This window comes from Leptopilina heterotoma, unplaced genomic scaffold (assembly GCF_015476425.1).
Source record: "Leptopilina heterotoma isolate Lh14 unplaced genomic scaffold, ASM1547642v1 Lhet_31, whole genome shotgun sequence".
NCBI classification, from domain to species: Eukaryota; Metazoa; Arthropoda; class Insecta; order Hymenoptera; family Figitidae; genus Leptopilina; species Leptopilina heterotoma.
Window position 1 is genome coordinate 1,384,948 of NW_025111011.1, and position 16,691 is coordinate 1,401,638.

General features: G+C 23.5%; 1 protein-coding gene across 4 annotated transcripts in view; it reads right to left on the minus strand.

The window, feature by feature from the left end:
* Nucleotides 1–1,476: 1,476 nt before the first annotated feature.
* The window catches only part of LOC122504669 (hormone receptor 4), a 299,547-nt gene continuing 284,332 nt past the window's right edge, over nt 1,477–16,691 (minus strand). For 3 of the 4 annotated variants that reach the window (XM_043615866.1, XM_043615865.1, XM_043615864.1), the window contains 7 exons: nt 16,132–16,342; nt 15,488–15,835; nt 10,510–10,644; nt 7,772–8,035; nt 6,914–7,106; nt 6,570–6,697; nt 1,477–3,093 (listed from right to left, as the gene is read on the minus strand). In XM_043615866.1, coding sequence (XP_043471801.1) covers nt 3,013–3,093; nt 6,570–6,697; nt 6,914–7,106; nt 7,772–8,035; nt 10,510–10,644; nt 15,488–15,835; nt 16,132–16,342 — 1,360 coding nt within the window. In that variant the 3' untranslated portion in view covers nt 1,477–3,012. The remainder of the gene's footprint in view (nt 3,094–6,569; nt 6,698–6,913; nt 7,107–7,771; nt 8,036–10,509; nt 10,645–15,487; nt 15,836–16,131; nt 16,343–16,691) is intronic. The other variant, XM_043615863.1, reaches the window with a different exon arrangement.

A 16,691-nucleotide genomic window follows, 5' to 3' on the forward strand; every position in this document is an offset into this window, starting at 1 on the left:
TTTCTATTTACTTTGTCTTTTATAATTTTTTATTCTCTGCAAAAAGCTTTTGAATTTCCAGTGATTTGTTTACTTTCTATTTTCTCCAATCTGTTGTTATCAAAAATCCAATTAAAATTATTTTTTTAATGCATTTAAATTAGAAAAAAATTTAATTTAATTAAAAATTATTAAATTTAAAACATTTTTAACCCAATTTGCGAAATTGGAATTAAATTGAAAATATTTTCAAATAAATTCAGAAAATTGAAATTAAATTTCAAATAAATTTTAATTTAATTCAGAAAATTGAAACCTAATTTCAAATATTTTTAATACAATTACGAAAATTGAAATTTAATTTTAAATATTTTTAATTCAATTCAGAAAATTAAAATTGAATGTAAAATATTTTCAATTCATTTCGGAAAATTGAAATTTAATTTCAAATATTTCTAAATTAAATTCAGAAAACTAAAATTAAATGTAAAATATTTTCAATTAATTTCGGAAAATTGAAATTTAATTTCAAATATTTCTAAATTAAATTCAGAAAACTAAAATTAAATGTAAAATATTTTCAATTCAATTCAGAAAATTGACATTAAATAAAAAAAATTGTAAACAAAGTTAAAAATGATTTAATTTAATATAAAACATTTTTAACTCTAAGTAAAGAAATTGAAATTAAGTTTAAAACATTTTCAGCCGAATCAAAAAATTGAAATTAAATTTTAATTAATTTTTAATTAAAGTAGAACAATTGAATTGCACGTAGAAAATTTTTATTTGAATCGTCAAAATTGAAATTAAATCTTAGACAATAATAATTGAAAAAACAAAATTGAAATTAAATTCCAATCATTTTCAATAATTAAATTAACAAAATTAAAATTAAATTTTTTTAATTTATAAATTAATTAATTATGAACGTTTTGACAAAACAAACATTTTGTCAACATTTTGTATTAAAAACTCGAAATTCAATTAAGTAATTTCAATTATGTTACAAATTTTTTTAATTAAGTCGAAAAAATTTCAATTATATTGAGCATTTTTTCAATTAAATTAAAAATATTGAAAATAAATTGAAAAAATTGTAATTTAATTTGAAAAATTGTAACTAAATTTATATACTTGTTTAATTGAAGTTCACAACGCGTAATTCAACGATTAATTTAAAGAAAACTTTTCACGCAGAAAGTGAAAATTTTTCTTATGAAACCAATTGATAAAAAAATTTCTAAAGAATTTTTTAAAGGAAATACTATCAAAATTTGGCTACAAAAACATTTTTTCTTCTAATTCGACAAAAAAAAAAAAATTTATTTTTTTTTATTCATTATTTTCAATTTTGTAAATATTTTTAAATAGTTTAAACAAAATTGTGATTAAATTAACAAAATTATAGCTGAGTTTGAATATTTTTAATTAAATTAAAAAAAAGTAATTAAATTTGAAAAAATAATTTAACTTTTCAAGATATATTTATAAATGCAAGTTCAATTTGATAACTTCGAATGATTCAAATAAACTGAAATTTAGTTTATAAATTCAAATAATTATAACAAATCTGGAGAGAATAGAAAGATTTTTTTCAAATAAACTCTAAATTTGAATAAGTAAACCTTTTTCTTAAAGAGAATTAGTTTTTTTTTTAATTTTCTGAAAGGGAATTAGTTTCCCTTTTAGTTAGTGAATTTTACTACAAAAAATTAGTAGAAATTACTATCAATGAATTTCAATCTCAGTCAATCTCAAACGAAAAGGTATGCTAATAGAATTAATTCTCATCTTCTCCTTTAAAGCAGATTATCCTTTAAAGACACTTTACTCAAAGAATAGAATAGAATTCTTTTTAGTTAAAAAAAAAATTATTTTTTATAAATATCGAAGTCGAGGGGCTATTGACCATTATTTTCAAAAAAAAAAAATATTCTCCTAATCAAAAATCTTGATAAAACATATTTGATGCTCCTCTCTGATGCTCTCAGCGTTCTATTATTTTAAGTTTTTTCTATTTATTTTTTTATCATTTTTTTTTTTGCATTATTTTTCTTTATTTTTTTTTTGTTTTACGGTAACGAGTTTTAACGACTGTCGTTGTGACAATTGCAGTAGTGGTAACTGGTGGATATTTAGTAATCGTACTAGTTTAATAGTAGTGGTAAAAGTGTAGTAGTAGTAACAGTTTTATAATGAGAATCACGTTGAGACGTCGATGAGCGTCGAGAAGGATTCGAAAAACGTCAGGGCAAAATCGTAGAAATGCACAATGGTAAGCTGTCGTTTTTTTTGCAATAATTGCGCGTCGGACGTTGACATTGAAGAGCTGATAGACTTTTAATGCTAAAATCGTGATAGATTTTTTTTTTTGTTTCTTTGTTTTCTTCTAAATAGCTGTTGATTTCTCGCAGCGGTAATTAATGGTGGATTGGTGTGTGATTTATGATGAGCGTGCGTACAAGAGTCTTATCGTCGATCAGATTATGCAATGTGAACACACAATGACGTAGTTGCGCGACTGCGTACAGAAATATATATTATTAATATAGTCTTTTAGTTTCGATAAAAAAGTTCAGTCCTCAATTGATTTCATTTTTTTTTTTTTTTTTTTTTTCTTATTTATTTTAATATAACGCTTTCTCTCTTTTTTTTCTCATTTATTTATTCTTTCTCTCTGGCTTCTCTTTCACTCTCGCCGTCTCGGTTTTTTTTTTATTATCATATTCTGCTTTCGGTAAAATTCTTTTGACCGAATAACTTCAACTCTAATTGTAAGTCTTCTCTCTTCTTTCAAAAAACTTGTTTCTTTTTTTTTTTGTACAACGCAACGAACACACACATTTATATTATTTATATATTTATATATATTATAGTTATTATACATACACAAACAAATTCTTTCCTCCGTTTCATGCACGTGAGTAGAAGGTTTGTTTGTTTAACTACCAATTTTTTTCTTTCGTCTCGTCTATTTATATATGTATACAGGTGTTGGTAGTCAGCTTCGTTTTTCAATTTTTTTATTTACTATCTTTGAGTTGCTGAATTGAGTAGAAAAGGAACGTAGAACATTTTGCTTTCGAGCAGCAGTGTTGCGGCCGATTGAACCTTTAAAATGATAATCAAATTGTTAGTGCTGTGGAATTTTTTTTTTAAATTCATTTTTAAAAATTAAAATAGAATTAGAAATTTGAGAAAGAAATTTGGAAAATTTCGATATCTGGGTTGCCACAAGTCAGGAAAGTTAGAGGGGGGGGGGGGATTATTTTCTAAAGAATTACAATCAAAATTTTTCTTTCCAACAAGATTTTTTCTAAATAAAAATTTTAAAGAAATTCAAACTCAAAATTTTAAGAAGATTTAAACTTAAAATTTTTTCAAGCTCAAGTTTTTCGAAAAGTTTTATTAAAAATTCGGCAAAATTGAAAGAGATTCAAACTCAAAATTTTAAAAAGATTTAAACTTAAATTTTTTTTTAAACTCAAGTTTCGTAAAGTTTTATTTAAAATTCTGAAAAATTAGATTTTTGAGAAATTTTTAATAGATTTAAACTCAAAATTTTAAAAAGATTGAAAATGCTGGAAAATTTAAAGAATTTTTTAATTTAATGCTACTTTTGCAAACTTCAAATAAAAGTAATTAAAGTTAAACAATTTCGAAAGCGATTTTAAGAAAATCTAATATTACAAGTAGGTAAATAATTGTAACAATTTACAAAGAGTACCTTGAGTTTTCGTTATTTCTGCAAATAATTTTTATTTTAAGAAATTAAATTAATTTCTTTCAAAGAATCAAATTCTAGAATAAATTTCTTAAAGTTATTAATTATTATAATTAAAATTAACTTAGAAAAGATTTTAATTAAAGACAGTTGCAATTTTCAGTATTATTATATTATATATTCTATTAACTTTCGCAAAAGGTCTTCAAACTACAATTTTTTAAAATTACAATTTCTGTGAAAAAATTGACACTAATTATGTATATTTATTTAGAAAGTTAAACTATTCAGAAAAAAATCTACAAATTAAATTATTTAATTTTTTGATAATTTTATATAAAATTCCGGAAAAAATTAGTTTTCTAAAAAATTTTAATTCACTTTCTTTAAAATATATTTGAATTTCCATAAACAAGTAATTGAACATTTTTAAAATAATTGGAAATATCTCAAATTTAATTAAAATTGAATTTTTTAATAATTTTAATTTAATAATTGGAAAAAAATTAAAATTTACAAAGTTTCACAATCGATCTATAAATAAGTAATTATTGAAAATTTTTAAAATAATTGAAATTTCCTAAAATTTAATTAAAATTGAATTTTTTAATAATTTTAATTTAATAATTGGAGAATAATTAAAATTTGTAAAGTGTCACAACATAAAATACTTATTTTAATTCACAATTAATTATAAAACAATACCTTGATTTTTTTTGTTATTTCTGTAAATAATTAAATTTATTCTTATTAAAATATTAATATTAAAATTTTATTTTAAATAATTAAATTCTAGAATAACTTTCATAAAGTTATTAATTCTACAATTAACCGAGAAACTATTTACCGTTAAAAGCAGTTGCAATTTTCAGAAATAACTAAATTTCAGAAAGTTTTGAACTAGAATTTTTGAAAATTTCAATTATTTAAGTTTTAAATACTTTTATTTATATAAAGTTCCGAAAAATTTCAGACTTTTGTGAAATTTAAATTTAATTTTTTATAGATACTTGAGTTTTTATGAATAAGTAAGTGAAATTTCTTTAAATAATTGAATTTTTATAATAATTAAAATTTATAAAATTAATAAAATTATTTGAATAATGGAAATTTTTTAAAATTCTATTAAAAGTATTTAATTTTTTTAAAAAGAATTTTGTTGAATTATTTGAAAATAATCGATGAAAGAAGAACGGAAATCAGGGGAGAAAATAAAATTTTTGTGGCACCCTGGATATCACAAAAAGATAAAAGTAGATTTTTTTGTTACTTCCAGTGAACGAATTTTAATTTTTTTTTTAAATTTTCAAAATGAATTAGTTTTAATCAGTAAATAGTAATTTACTAATTTAATAATTATTTGTGAAGGAATTAATTACTATTAGTATTAATTCAATAGTAATTACTATTGACCATAAACGAAAATTAAAGTAAATTAAATATTTATTTGGTAAATCATTAATTTTTACAAAAATGCAAAAAAATAATTTTACAATAAAATTTAAAATGAATTAAAATTGAATCAATTCAGGGTGGCCGCTTAAAAAAAAGAACGTATATTAAATTTAATTTTAAATTCTTTCTATTTTTAACAATAATTAAGCAAAATATAATTTTAATTAAATTCGTCGAAAAAATTAGAAAGAAAAAAAATTTCACATCGTATAAAATAGTGAAAAATAAATCAATTTAAAATTTTTTTTTTTTGCAACAATATTTTAACAAAACAAATTTGAATTATTAAAAATTTGAACTAATTAGAACAAAAGTGATACGAAATTTATAAAAATTAATTTTTAAATAATAAATAAAGTAAATAAAAAATAAAAATAAATGAAACTTTATTTCTTAGAAAATAAATATTTATAAAAAACCGTATTTTGCATTAATATCAATTCGTCTTTTTACAATTACTCATAAGCAACTATTTTTATATTTTAGAATATTAAATTGATATTATTAATATTAATATAGATTATAAGTTGAATTTTTGAATTTTAAAAACTTTCAAATTAAAGTTTTAAAGAAGTTGAATTGTAAAAGATTTTAATTAAAAATTCTGAATAAGTTAGTTTTTTAAAACATTTGTATTCACATTTTTTTTCAAATTAGTTAAATTTTTAAATGTATAATATTTAATTCGAAAACTTTCAAATTATTCAAAATTTCATGAAATTGTCTTGTAAACAAGTGAATTTTATAAATATTTTAATTAAAAATTTTCGAAAATAATTGAATTGAAATTTTTAAAATAATTTTTAATAAGTAACAGTATAGCAATTATGAATTCTTAAAAATTATTCGATTTTAAACGATTTGAAACTTTTTTTTGAAATCTTCCTATGGAAAAATAATAATAATTAAATACTTATTTCAAAAAATCTATTTAAGTTCCAAATGATTTTACAATTTATTTATTTTATTAGACTATTTGATTATATTTTTATTTTATTTATTTGTTCAAAAAATTAAAGATATTAAAAAAAATGTATTATAAACATATTTCGGAGTTTCAATTATTTTTAGTATAAACTCAAATATTTTTAGGCTTTGGAAAAAAGTCAAAGTTTTGTCTAAAAATCAGATATTTCTTTCAATCTTTCATGGAATTGTTTATTTTCAGAATTATTCTTTATGACCGGGAAAAAAAATTCATGATCTTGGATGGACCGGGAATTTTTTTTTATGAAAAAAGTGACCACCCTGGTAAATTAAAATTTTATTGTTTGATTTAAGCGTTTAAAAGTTAGGGAAAATAATCAAACGAAATGAATTTAAATAAATACGTAATTATAAATTGCCAGGAGGGCAGAATTAATTTTTTTTTCAAGTAAAAAAGAAAGAAAAATTGAAAGACATTTACCTCTGGCAATCTGATAATAAGGTCCTGGAAGCGGCCAGGTTGATTCGGTGCGCTGTGTTCGAGGAAACTTTTCAAACAATTGACGTACCGCTCTTGAATTTGCTCCAATTCCACCGTAGCACCTTGTGCTGTAAAAAATAATCGGCGAATTATTTTATTTTCTTTTTCTAATTATAAATAAAATTACGATTTAATATAACAGTTTTCATGCAGATTTTAAATTGAGACAAAAAAGCGAATCAAAAGTTAAGATAAATAATAAAATTATTATTATTATTATTATTATTATTATATAATTATTTTTACAAATTGTGAGAAATTTTCCATTATAATGAAATTCTCACCTTGCGAGAGCATCGCGATGACTTTTAAACAAACATATTCCTCCATTCGCAGCTTCACCCTCCTAAACATGTGCGTGACGTATGTGATTTTTTCCACCATGAGTCCCACATCTTGCCTCAATTGTTCCATGGTTATTTCTCGGCCCATCATGGTCGAGAGACACGTTTGTAACGTGTACATATTGTTCGAAACCTGAACCACAAAAAAAAAAAATAATAATTTTGCATAAGAAAATTAAAAATTCTGTTCGTACAGTAATAAAATATAAGAATTAATTTTTATAAAAGAGTTAAAAATCATTAAATCTTGGTCCAAAAAATATGTTTTTATATATTCTATAAGATGGTTATAATAGTTTAACAATTACACATAAGTTAATAAACAAGAATGTTGAAAAAATGATATTTTCCACAATTTTTGATTTTTCAAATATCAATAATTTGATAATTTTTGACCGAATCAGGTTCGAAAATAGGTCAATCGAAGCGTTTTTTAATACTCTACATGTTGGTAATGATACTTTTAAAGTTACTTTTATATTTTAACAAAATTTTCAAAAAAGTGTTATTTTCGAAAAATTTAGATTTTTAAAACTTTAATATCTCTGGCTAATATAGACGAAAAATGTTCAATGAAGGCTCAAAAGATGCGTCTGAAAAAACTCTACAAAACTGAAGAAAAACATTTATAGGTGTCCTAACATTTTTTTTAAGTTATGGCCAAAAAACGTTTTTTTACAAAATGAAAAATGCAAAAAAAATATAGTTAAACTTTATGAATCGGTCTGAAAATACTCTCATTTTATGTCCCCCGGGGAGACCTACAATTAAAAAAAAAAATTGAGGCCTTTAGCTCACCTCTTGCATAAAATCAGTTCCGGTTCCATCGTTACCAGCGTTGGAAACTCGATGCTGACCGTGCATGGCCTGATAAGCCGACGTGGTGAGCACCAGAAGTTCATGCCACTTGTGAGTGAGTAGCCACGTGTGGACATCTACCGGTAGCTCAAGGTAGAAGGGTAACCTTTTGGTCCATTGCACCAACTTGTACACTATGCTGTCTCCTATCTGACACAGCTTCTTACTTAAGTCTGATTTATGGTCCAGCAGCTCGTCCAAGTTCTAGAGAAGCGATCAATAAATTTTATTTTATTCATGCAAATTAATAGTACAATAAAGTACACTTTATTGCCCTAGGGTAATAATGCAAGCTTCGCACTCACCTACTAAAACCTACTATTTACTAATTTTTTAACATTATGCTACTATTTGGATACTTTTTTTTTTAAATTTCAACCACTAAAAGTTTCTATTTCTGTATTTTTCTTTTTGAGAATTTCCACTAGTTTAAATTTGCTAATACTAGAAATCAAAAAACTATTCTCAAAAATTATAATCAAATTCTTTAAAACGATTTAATTATTTTCAAAAAAATATTCGAAATTCAATTATTTTCAATTATCTAGTATTTTCATAAAGTTTCGCAAAAGAATTTAATTATTTAAATAAAAATTGATAAAATTCATCCTAATTTCAATTAATTTCATAAATAATAATATTTACACAGGAATTCAATTAATTTAGAATAGCATTTTAAAAAAAAAATATCGAAAAATTCAATTATTTAACAAAATTTTTATACAATTCTTCACTAATAATTCAAATATTTTCACTAATAACATTTTCCATGGAAATTTAATTTTTAAAAAAAATTTTTGATAAAATTCTAAGCAAGAATTCAATTATTTTCATAAATAATAAAACTCGTCGAAAAATCAATGTTTATAAAATTCTTATATAAAGGATTCAGTTATTTTCAAAAATAACAAAATTTTTCACAGAAATACATTTTTTTTAAACATTTTAATAAACTTTTTCGCAATAATTTAATTATTTTGATAAATAATATCATTTTTCTCACAAATTCAATTATTTTTGAAAAATTTTAATGAAATTCTTAAAAATTTAATTTCAATTCCTCGAAACAATCAATTATTTAAAAACATGTTTGTTTAAAATTCTTTGAAAGAATTCAATTATTTCGATAAATAACAAAATTATTCCAGATAATTCAATTATTTTGAGACATTTTAATTAAATTCTTTTATAAAGAATTCAATTATTTTCAAAACTAAAAAAATTTTTCACAAAAATTCAATTCTTTTTAAAGATTGTAATAAAATTTTTTGCAGTAATTCAATTATTTTTAACAAAAAAAAATTCTTTTCACGAATTCAAATATTTTTGAAAATTTTAATAAAATTCTTAGCAACTATTCAATTATTTTCAATAATAATAAAATTTAACGCAGGATTTCAATTGTTTTTAATACAATTTTATAGGAATTGATCAAAAAGTATAATTATTCTTAAAAATTTAATTTCAATTCCTCGAAAAAATCAATTGTTTAAAAAATTTTTTAAAATTCTTTGGAAGAATCCAACTATTTAGAAAAATATTAGAATTTTTCACAGGAATATAATTATTTCCAAATAGTTTAATAAAATGGTTCGAAAAAAATCAATTATTTTAAATACCTACAATTTTAATTAAATTTTTTTTTAAATAATTCAATTATTCTTTTTAATTTTAATTAAATTTTTCCCAAGAGTTCAATTTATTATTTACGCATAAATAATTCTTCGAAAGAATTCAATTATGTCGATAAATAACAAAATTATTACCGAGAAAATAATAATATAATAATTATAATATATAATATAATAATATATAATATATATAATATATATATATTATAATATATATTATAATTATAATATATAATAATATAATAATATATTAATATTATAATATATTATTATTATAATTATTATTATTATTATAATTATTATTATTACCGTGAATTCAATTATATTGAGTCATTTTAATAAAATTCTTTGCAAAATTCAATTATTTTCATAAATGACAATCAATATTCATCACAAGAATTTAATTATTTTTAAAAGTATTAATTTTCTTCTTTGAAATTCAATAATTTTTCAAAAATTCTAATAAAGTCGTTGTCAAAAATTGAATTATGTCAAAAATTTTAATTGAATTCTTTGTAAAATTTATTTATTTTTAAAAACTTTTCGCAATGCAATGATTTTTAATATCTACTATTTTCATAAAATTTCCAAACAAAATTCAATTATTCAAAAAATTTTTTTGTAAAAATCTTCGTAAGAATTCAATTCTTTTCATGAATAAGAAACATTTCTCAGGAATTCAATTATTTAAATTAGAATTTGCATAAAATTAGTCGAAAGAAATCAATTATTTAAAAATTTTTATAAAATTCTTCGCAAGAATTAAATTATTTTGATAAATATTTAAATTTTTTCATGAATAATAAAATTTGTTGCATGAAGTTACTTTTTCCTACTTTTTAAAAATTAATTATCGAGTGCGAAGTCTGATAATGGGTACTTTATTGCCCTAGAGCAATAATGAGCACTTTTTTTTTACACTAAACTTTTTACTTTTTTTACATTAAAATATTTTTTACCTTAAACTACTTTTTATATTAAAAATATTTTTTTAAAGTAAAAAAAAAAATTAGAAAATAAATAATATAATTGGAAAATTATACTAACCCTTATCGTAGCGATATCTTGGAACTCGTCGCAGTCTATTAGGGTTTGTATCATAGCGAGAGTGGCATCCAAAGGAAATGCCCGATCCCTCGAACTACTAACTGCGTTATCCAGCCTCTGCCGTAAATGCACAACCTGCAATAAAAAAATCCGTCTCAATTAGCACATCATTTAATGAATAGCAAAATAGTGACTGTTAAATAAAATTTACTTGTTTCAAATAAATTTTTTTAAATAAATATTTTCCAATAAATTTTTTCAAATAAAAAAAAGAATTTTATTGAAACAAAGAAAATTTTTATTTGAATAACAAAAAAAAATTTAGAAAAGTAATAATAAAAAAAGTTTAGAAAAAAAATAACAAAAACAAAACAATTATAAACACACAATATTCGTCTGGGAGAAATGAAAGTGTTTCTGTTGAGAGCTTGGATTAGAACCTTTCTCTGACCTTTCGAACTTTCCTGAAACTTTGAGGTCGAATCACGATTTCATGATACACGTTGTTACATGAAACATATAAGGAAGAAGATTTTTCTGGATTCATTTGGGGAAAGTTTTCTTTCTGTTGAAAAAAGAAAAGAAAAGAAGGAGAGATACTAAAGGTCTGTGTACAGTGATCATCGTCGTCATCGTCGTCATCGTCGTCGTCATCATCATCGTCGGCCGTGGGACGTTCTCTGGCATAAGCCGCAGTATAAGGAAGAAGGAGGCACAGCATTTGGTTTGGAATGGAGGAGGGTGAGGTCAGTGTCCCTTGTGCAGACTTTCACGAGTTACGAAACGTCCGAGAACTGCCCGTCCTTGGCACCGGTTGCCGCTGATTTTCTATTGTCCCTATCTCGTGCTTCACCTCGAGAGATTTCAAACATTCAATATTCGAGCCGTTAATCAAACAAATTTTCCAAGTTTCATTTTCCGAAAAAGTCTCATGAAATTTTAGACAAAACGACAAAAAAGAGGCATGAAATTGTACAAATTGTAAAAAAAATGGCAAACCGTTAATGGGGTTTATTAGAATTGAGTGTAGAATGTAACAAAATATTTTTATGAAAATTACTTTATTTGCCGTTTTTTTATTTGCAATGAGACACCAAAATAATTATTTCTTTTGTTTTTTTTTAACATTTTTGTCGATATAAATAAAAAATACTACATTTGAGCGAATAACTGACGATAGAACATAGTTTTTTTTATATTTACAATAAGACAGAAAAATAATTTTTAATCATAATAATTAATTTCGAATGCAAAAAAATACTTAAATGAATCGAATAATCGGTTTGATTATTATTTATTTAAAAATTTACTTTTCTTTATTATTTTTTAATTATTATAAAACATGAAGATATCGATTGATCCGAGTCGAAGACTCGATTTCTTCATGTTTTATAACAATTTTTTATAAGTTTGTTGAATTTCAAAATGGTTTGAATTCGAATCTTTTGAAGAATTCTAATTCCTATGGAAAAATAATAATAATTAAATATTTATTTAAAAAAGAAGTTATTGATGTTTTCGAGTTTTTGAAAAGAAATTCTTAAATAAATGTAACAGAACATTTTTTTGAGTAAATTTTTTTCCTTTATTTTTTAATAATTTAAAAAGTTTCAATTTCATTTTCAATTAAAATTTGTAATTGACAAATAGAATTTTTAAACATTTTTTCCCTTTTATTTTAAGAAACTGAGTTTTATTAAAGCAATTATAATTAAGAAATCCATAGAAATGGTGCAAATTATTTCCTTATGAAAATTGAGAATTTTCTAGAAAAATATTAAGAAACGGGAATATATAATGTTTCTTTTACAAAATTTTAAATATTTCAAATATTATTTTATTATCAATCATGAAAAAATACTTGCATATTTTTGATTTATCAAACAATATTTTTTAATGAAAAAAAAGCATACACAACAACTAACTTCTAAGTGTGGACAGACAGAATTAATAAAATAATGAAATATGAAGATTATTATAAATAATAATAAATAGTTATAAATAATAATAAATAGTACATAATAATAAATAGTTTACAAATAAAAAGATTTCTGCTATTTAAAATTTAAGTCAAAAAGTAATTGAAAAATGTGAAAAAAGTCGATTAGTCCCAGTTATTTATTATTATTACTAATAATTATTTATTTACTAATTATTAGTCATTTACTAATCAGTTATTTTCTTTATATAATTAATTATTTTTTTACTAACTGTTAAAGGAAAAAATTAGACAAAATTTTAACTTTTTAACAATTAGTTATTTTCAATTAATTCTGATTTTGAGATTTAACGAAATTTCGTAAATATTATTCTAAATAATTTCTTCAGAATTGCCACAGGTCAGGGAAAATTAAATTAGACAAAAAAAAATAAAGAAAATTGAATTTTAAGAAAATTTTATATAAAATTCCGAAAAAATTAGTTTTCTGAGAAATTTTAATTCACTTTTTTAAAGATATTTTAAATTTCTATAAACAAATAGGTAATTGAAAAATTTTCAAAATAATTTAATGCAGTTGCAATGTTCAGAAATAATTGAGAATTTTTGGAAATTTCAATTGCTGTCCAGAAATTAGTATTTATTTGTAAAAAGAATATAATGATAATGCAATTATAATTAAATATTTATTTTTTCAAATTATGGAATTTTTTATTACTTTTATTTTGAAATTCTAAAAAATTTTAGGTTTCTGTGAAATTTTAATGTAATTTTGAAACAATTTTTATTAATTGCTTAATTTTTAAAAATTGTAATTTAAAATTATATTTTGATTTTTTGATCAATTTTATTTAAAATTCTAAAACATTTTGAAACAATTGAAATTTACTAAAATTCTATTCAAAATAATTGAAATTTTGAAAAAAAATGAAAACTCTTAAAATACTTTTAAAAATAATTAAAGTTTTCGAAAGAATTGAAATTTGAAATTTCCTGAAATAATATTAAAAATCATTCAATTTTCCTGAAATTATATTAAAAATAAATGAAATTTTGGAAAAAATTGAAAATTCCTAAAGTACTTTTAAAAATAATTGAAGTTTTTGGAAAGAATCGAAGTTTCCAGAAATAATATTAAAAATCATTAAATTTTCCTAAAAATATATTAAAAATAATTAAAATTTTGAAAAAAATTGAAAATTCCTAAAATACTTTTAAAAATAATTGAAGTTTTTAGAAAGAATCTAAATTTCCAGAAATAATATTAAAAATCATTAAATTTTCCTAAAATTATATTAAAAATAATTAAATTTTTTTGAAATAATTTAAATTCTCTAAAACTCTATGAAAAAGTAATTGAATTTTTTGCTAAAGAATTTTAATGAAATATTTTGAAAATAATCGATGGAAATTTGCAACAAAAATTTTATTTTTAAAATAGGTATATAGAATATTCAATTTTTTGCTTCTAAAAATGTTGTTTTTTAATAATTTATCTTCCTTTGATTTGTTTAAGAATTAGGGTAAAAAAAATGTAAATTCTGTCTGAAAATAAGGGAAAAAGAAATTTAAATGTTTTTGGCATTCCCGTTTCTTCCTTATTCTGATTGTGATTCATTTTTTCTTCGAATTATGGCTGTGCAATATTTTTGCAAGCCACTTGCACAATTTACTCGTTTTCACTTTTGGCAATGGCCTCTAGACTTACACGAGCCGATTGATTGCATATTTTACACGACTTTCGTCATTCGAGAATTTTCTTTTGTCTTCCTCGTATAGATTTTTCAGTTCCCCTTTCGTTTCTTCTCTCATCTTCTCTCTCTCTCTCTCATTTTTTTGAAACTTTCGAACTTCTTTTTTTAAAAATTAGTTTAAAGAGGAAGGAATAAATACTTTTCTCAAAAATTAGTTTACAGAGGAAAGAAATTCTAAAAATTAGTTTAGAGAAGCTAGAAGTTTGGAAAGATAGAAATTTTCTGGGTTTAAAAAGTAAAAAAAACTTTGGAAAAAAATACAATTTTCTTGGTTGAAAAAAGTCTTGAAAGATAAAATTTTCGTTTTCTAGTTTAAAGCTGGGAAAAAATGTTTGAAGAGACATTTTTTCTGTTTAGAATATGTAATTTCGTAGCTCTGGGTGAATAATGAATTGTATTTTACAAAATGGCCTTCATTAATCTCAGCAGCGAATAAAAGAGTTAATTTGTGGAAGTCACCTTCGATAGAGGATGGGGAGATGCGATAAGAAAATTTGCGCGTGAGAGAGAAAATATCTACGCGATTATTATTCGCAGACAAACAATGGACGACAGGTAAGCAAGCAAGCAAGTAAAGCGTCATCCATGATGACGATCAACTTAGCTATAAGCACACTCCTTGCATCTATCGTTCTTTCGTAATATGGGAAACCTTGAGGTTTGCGCAAGCCAACTTGTAAGAAAGTGAAATTGCTCTCAGAGTTCATTCAATTTCAGGTTTCCCTCCATTCTCAATTCTGTATCTTATTATTATTATCCAATTTTTATTTCTAGAAATAATTACCAACTTTAGGTTTTTCTTTCTTGTTCTCGTTTTGAAACTTGATTTTTTTTTTGTTTAATGTCAGTAACTTTTTGTATTCGTTTAAAAATTTTTAGGACTTCGAAGGTGTTCCTAAAAGACATCTTTTTGAAACTACAAACATTTGGAAATTTACAAACATTTTATTTTTTTTGTTTCTGAGTAAAAAACCTATTTCGATGCTCAACGTCGAGGCTAGTACCAATTTTATTCGATCGAATAAAATTCGGTACCAATTTGTACCAATTTACTATCAGTTTGATACTTTCATGAAAAATGATGATAGTCATGATGATGATGATAAAAATATCAAACGCCAGACGATTCTACAAACTATTTTCAAGAAACCTGGATAGAAAAAGAATTGTTGTGAATTCCCCCTTTTTAGAGAGAAATTCTTGAAGGCGCGCGCGTGTGTGTGTGTGTATATATATATATTTTTTTGAAAAGGGAAAAATTATTTGAAGCCATTTGTGGACTTACTTCGGAGGGATTGGTGAGAGCCGTTTTGAGAATGGTTCCATTAACAAGATGGCCCGAGTGCACATTGTGGCTCGGATGGCTGGAGGTAGGTTGAGAGTTGTGTGAATCACCGGATGAAATTCTGTGATGATGGAGAAAACTTCCTGCCAGCTGGGTATGTTGCTGTTGTTGACTGTGATGAGCCGCCGCTGCAGCAGCCATGTGTTTTTCCAACATTGTTGTTCCCATGGTTCCTTTGCTGCCAGTCAACGTCCCCGAGCCATTTACACCACTAACATTACCACCTCCTCCCATTCCACCCCCAACTCCCGACGATTTTGTCGTTTTCTTATGTTTCTTGTACTTTACCTACGCAAAGCATTTCGAAAAAATTATCATTTTAACAGAATTGTTCATTTCTACAATAATTTAATTTCTAAAATACTATTTTTACAATAGAATTTAGATATTTTTCTATAGACAGTTGTAAAAAGATGAGTTACTTGGAGCCGATTTTGGGTCATTTGGTTGTTCCATTTTGATACCCAAATGACCAAAAATCGGCTCCAAATTGACACTCAGTTTATTGACTAAAAAATTGACTTTAGTGCACCGTGGATTGATTTTTAAGAAATCGTTTCGTCAGGAGAAATATTTTACGTTACCTTATAAAGATTATAGACGGCGCCAGAATTCCTGCCACCGGGCATGCGATCTTCGCGGACCGCTTGCAGGACCATACCCTGTTCGATGCACTTTTTGAAACGACAATATTGACACCGATTCCTCTGGGCTTTTGTAATCTCACAGCCTCCTTCAGCCACACAAGTGTAGACCCGCCTGTTCTGCACTGTCCTCTTGAAAAAGCCCTTGCAACTGAAATTTAAAATTCCTGATAAACTCGAATTCTTCATTCGTAATTAAAGTTCAAAACTATTTTCCTTAAAAATCTACAGGAAAGTTTATGTTGCAAAAGTTTATTTAAAGTTCCCCTTTTGTCACTTTCAAATTCCTTTTTTTGCAGAAGCAGAAAAAATATCCTCTTTTTTGGTTTCTAAAAAATTTTGGAGAAGGACAATGGGAATTAAAACACGGATCAATTTATTTTCTCGATTCAAGGTAATCTTGAGGAAGAATTCCAGGAGTGTCTGAATCGAACACCTGCCCACACTTTCGAATACAGAGCGGAAGATGCGGCAGGTGTATGTGCGAATTTAACGGAAGG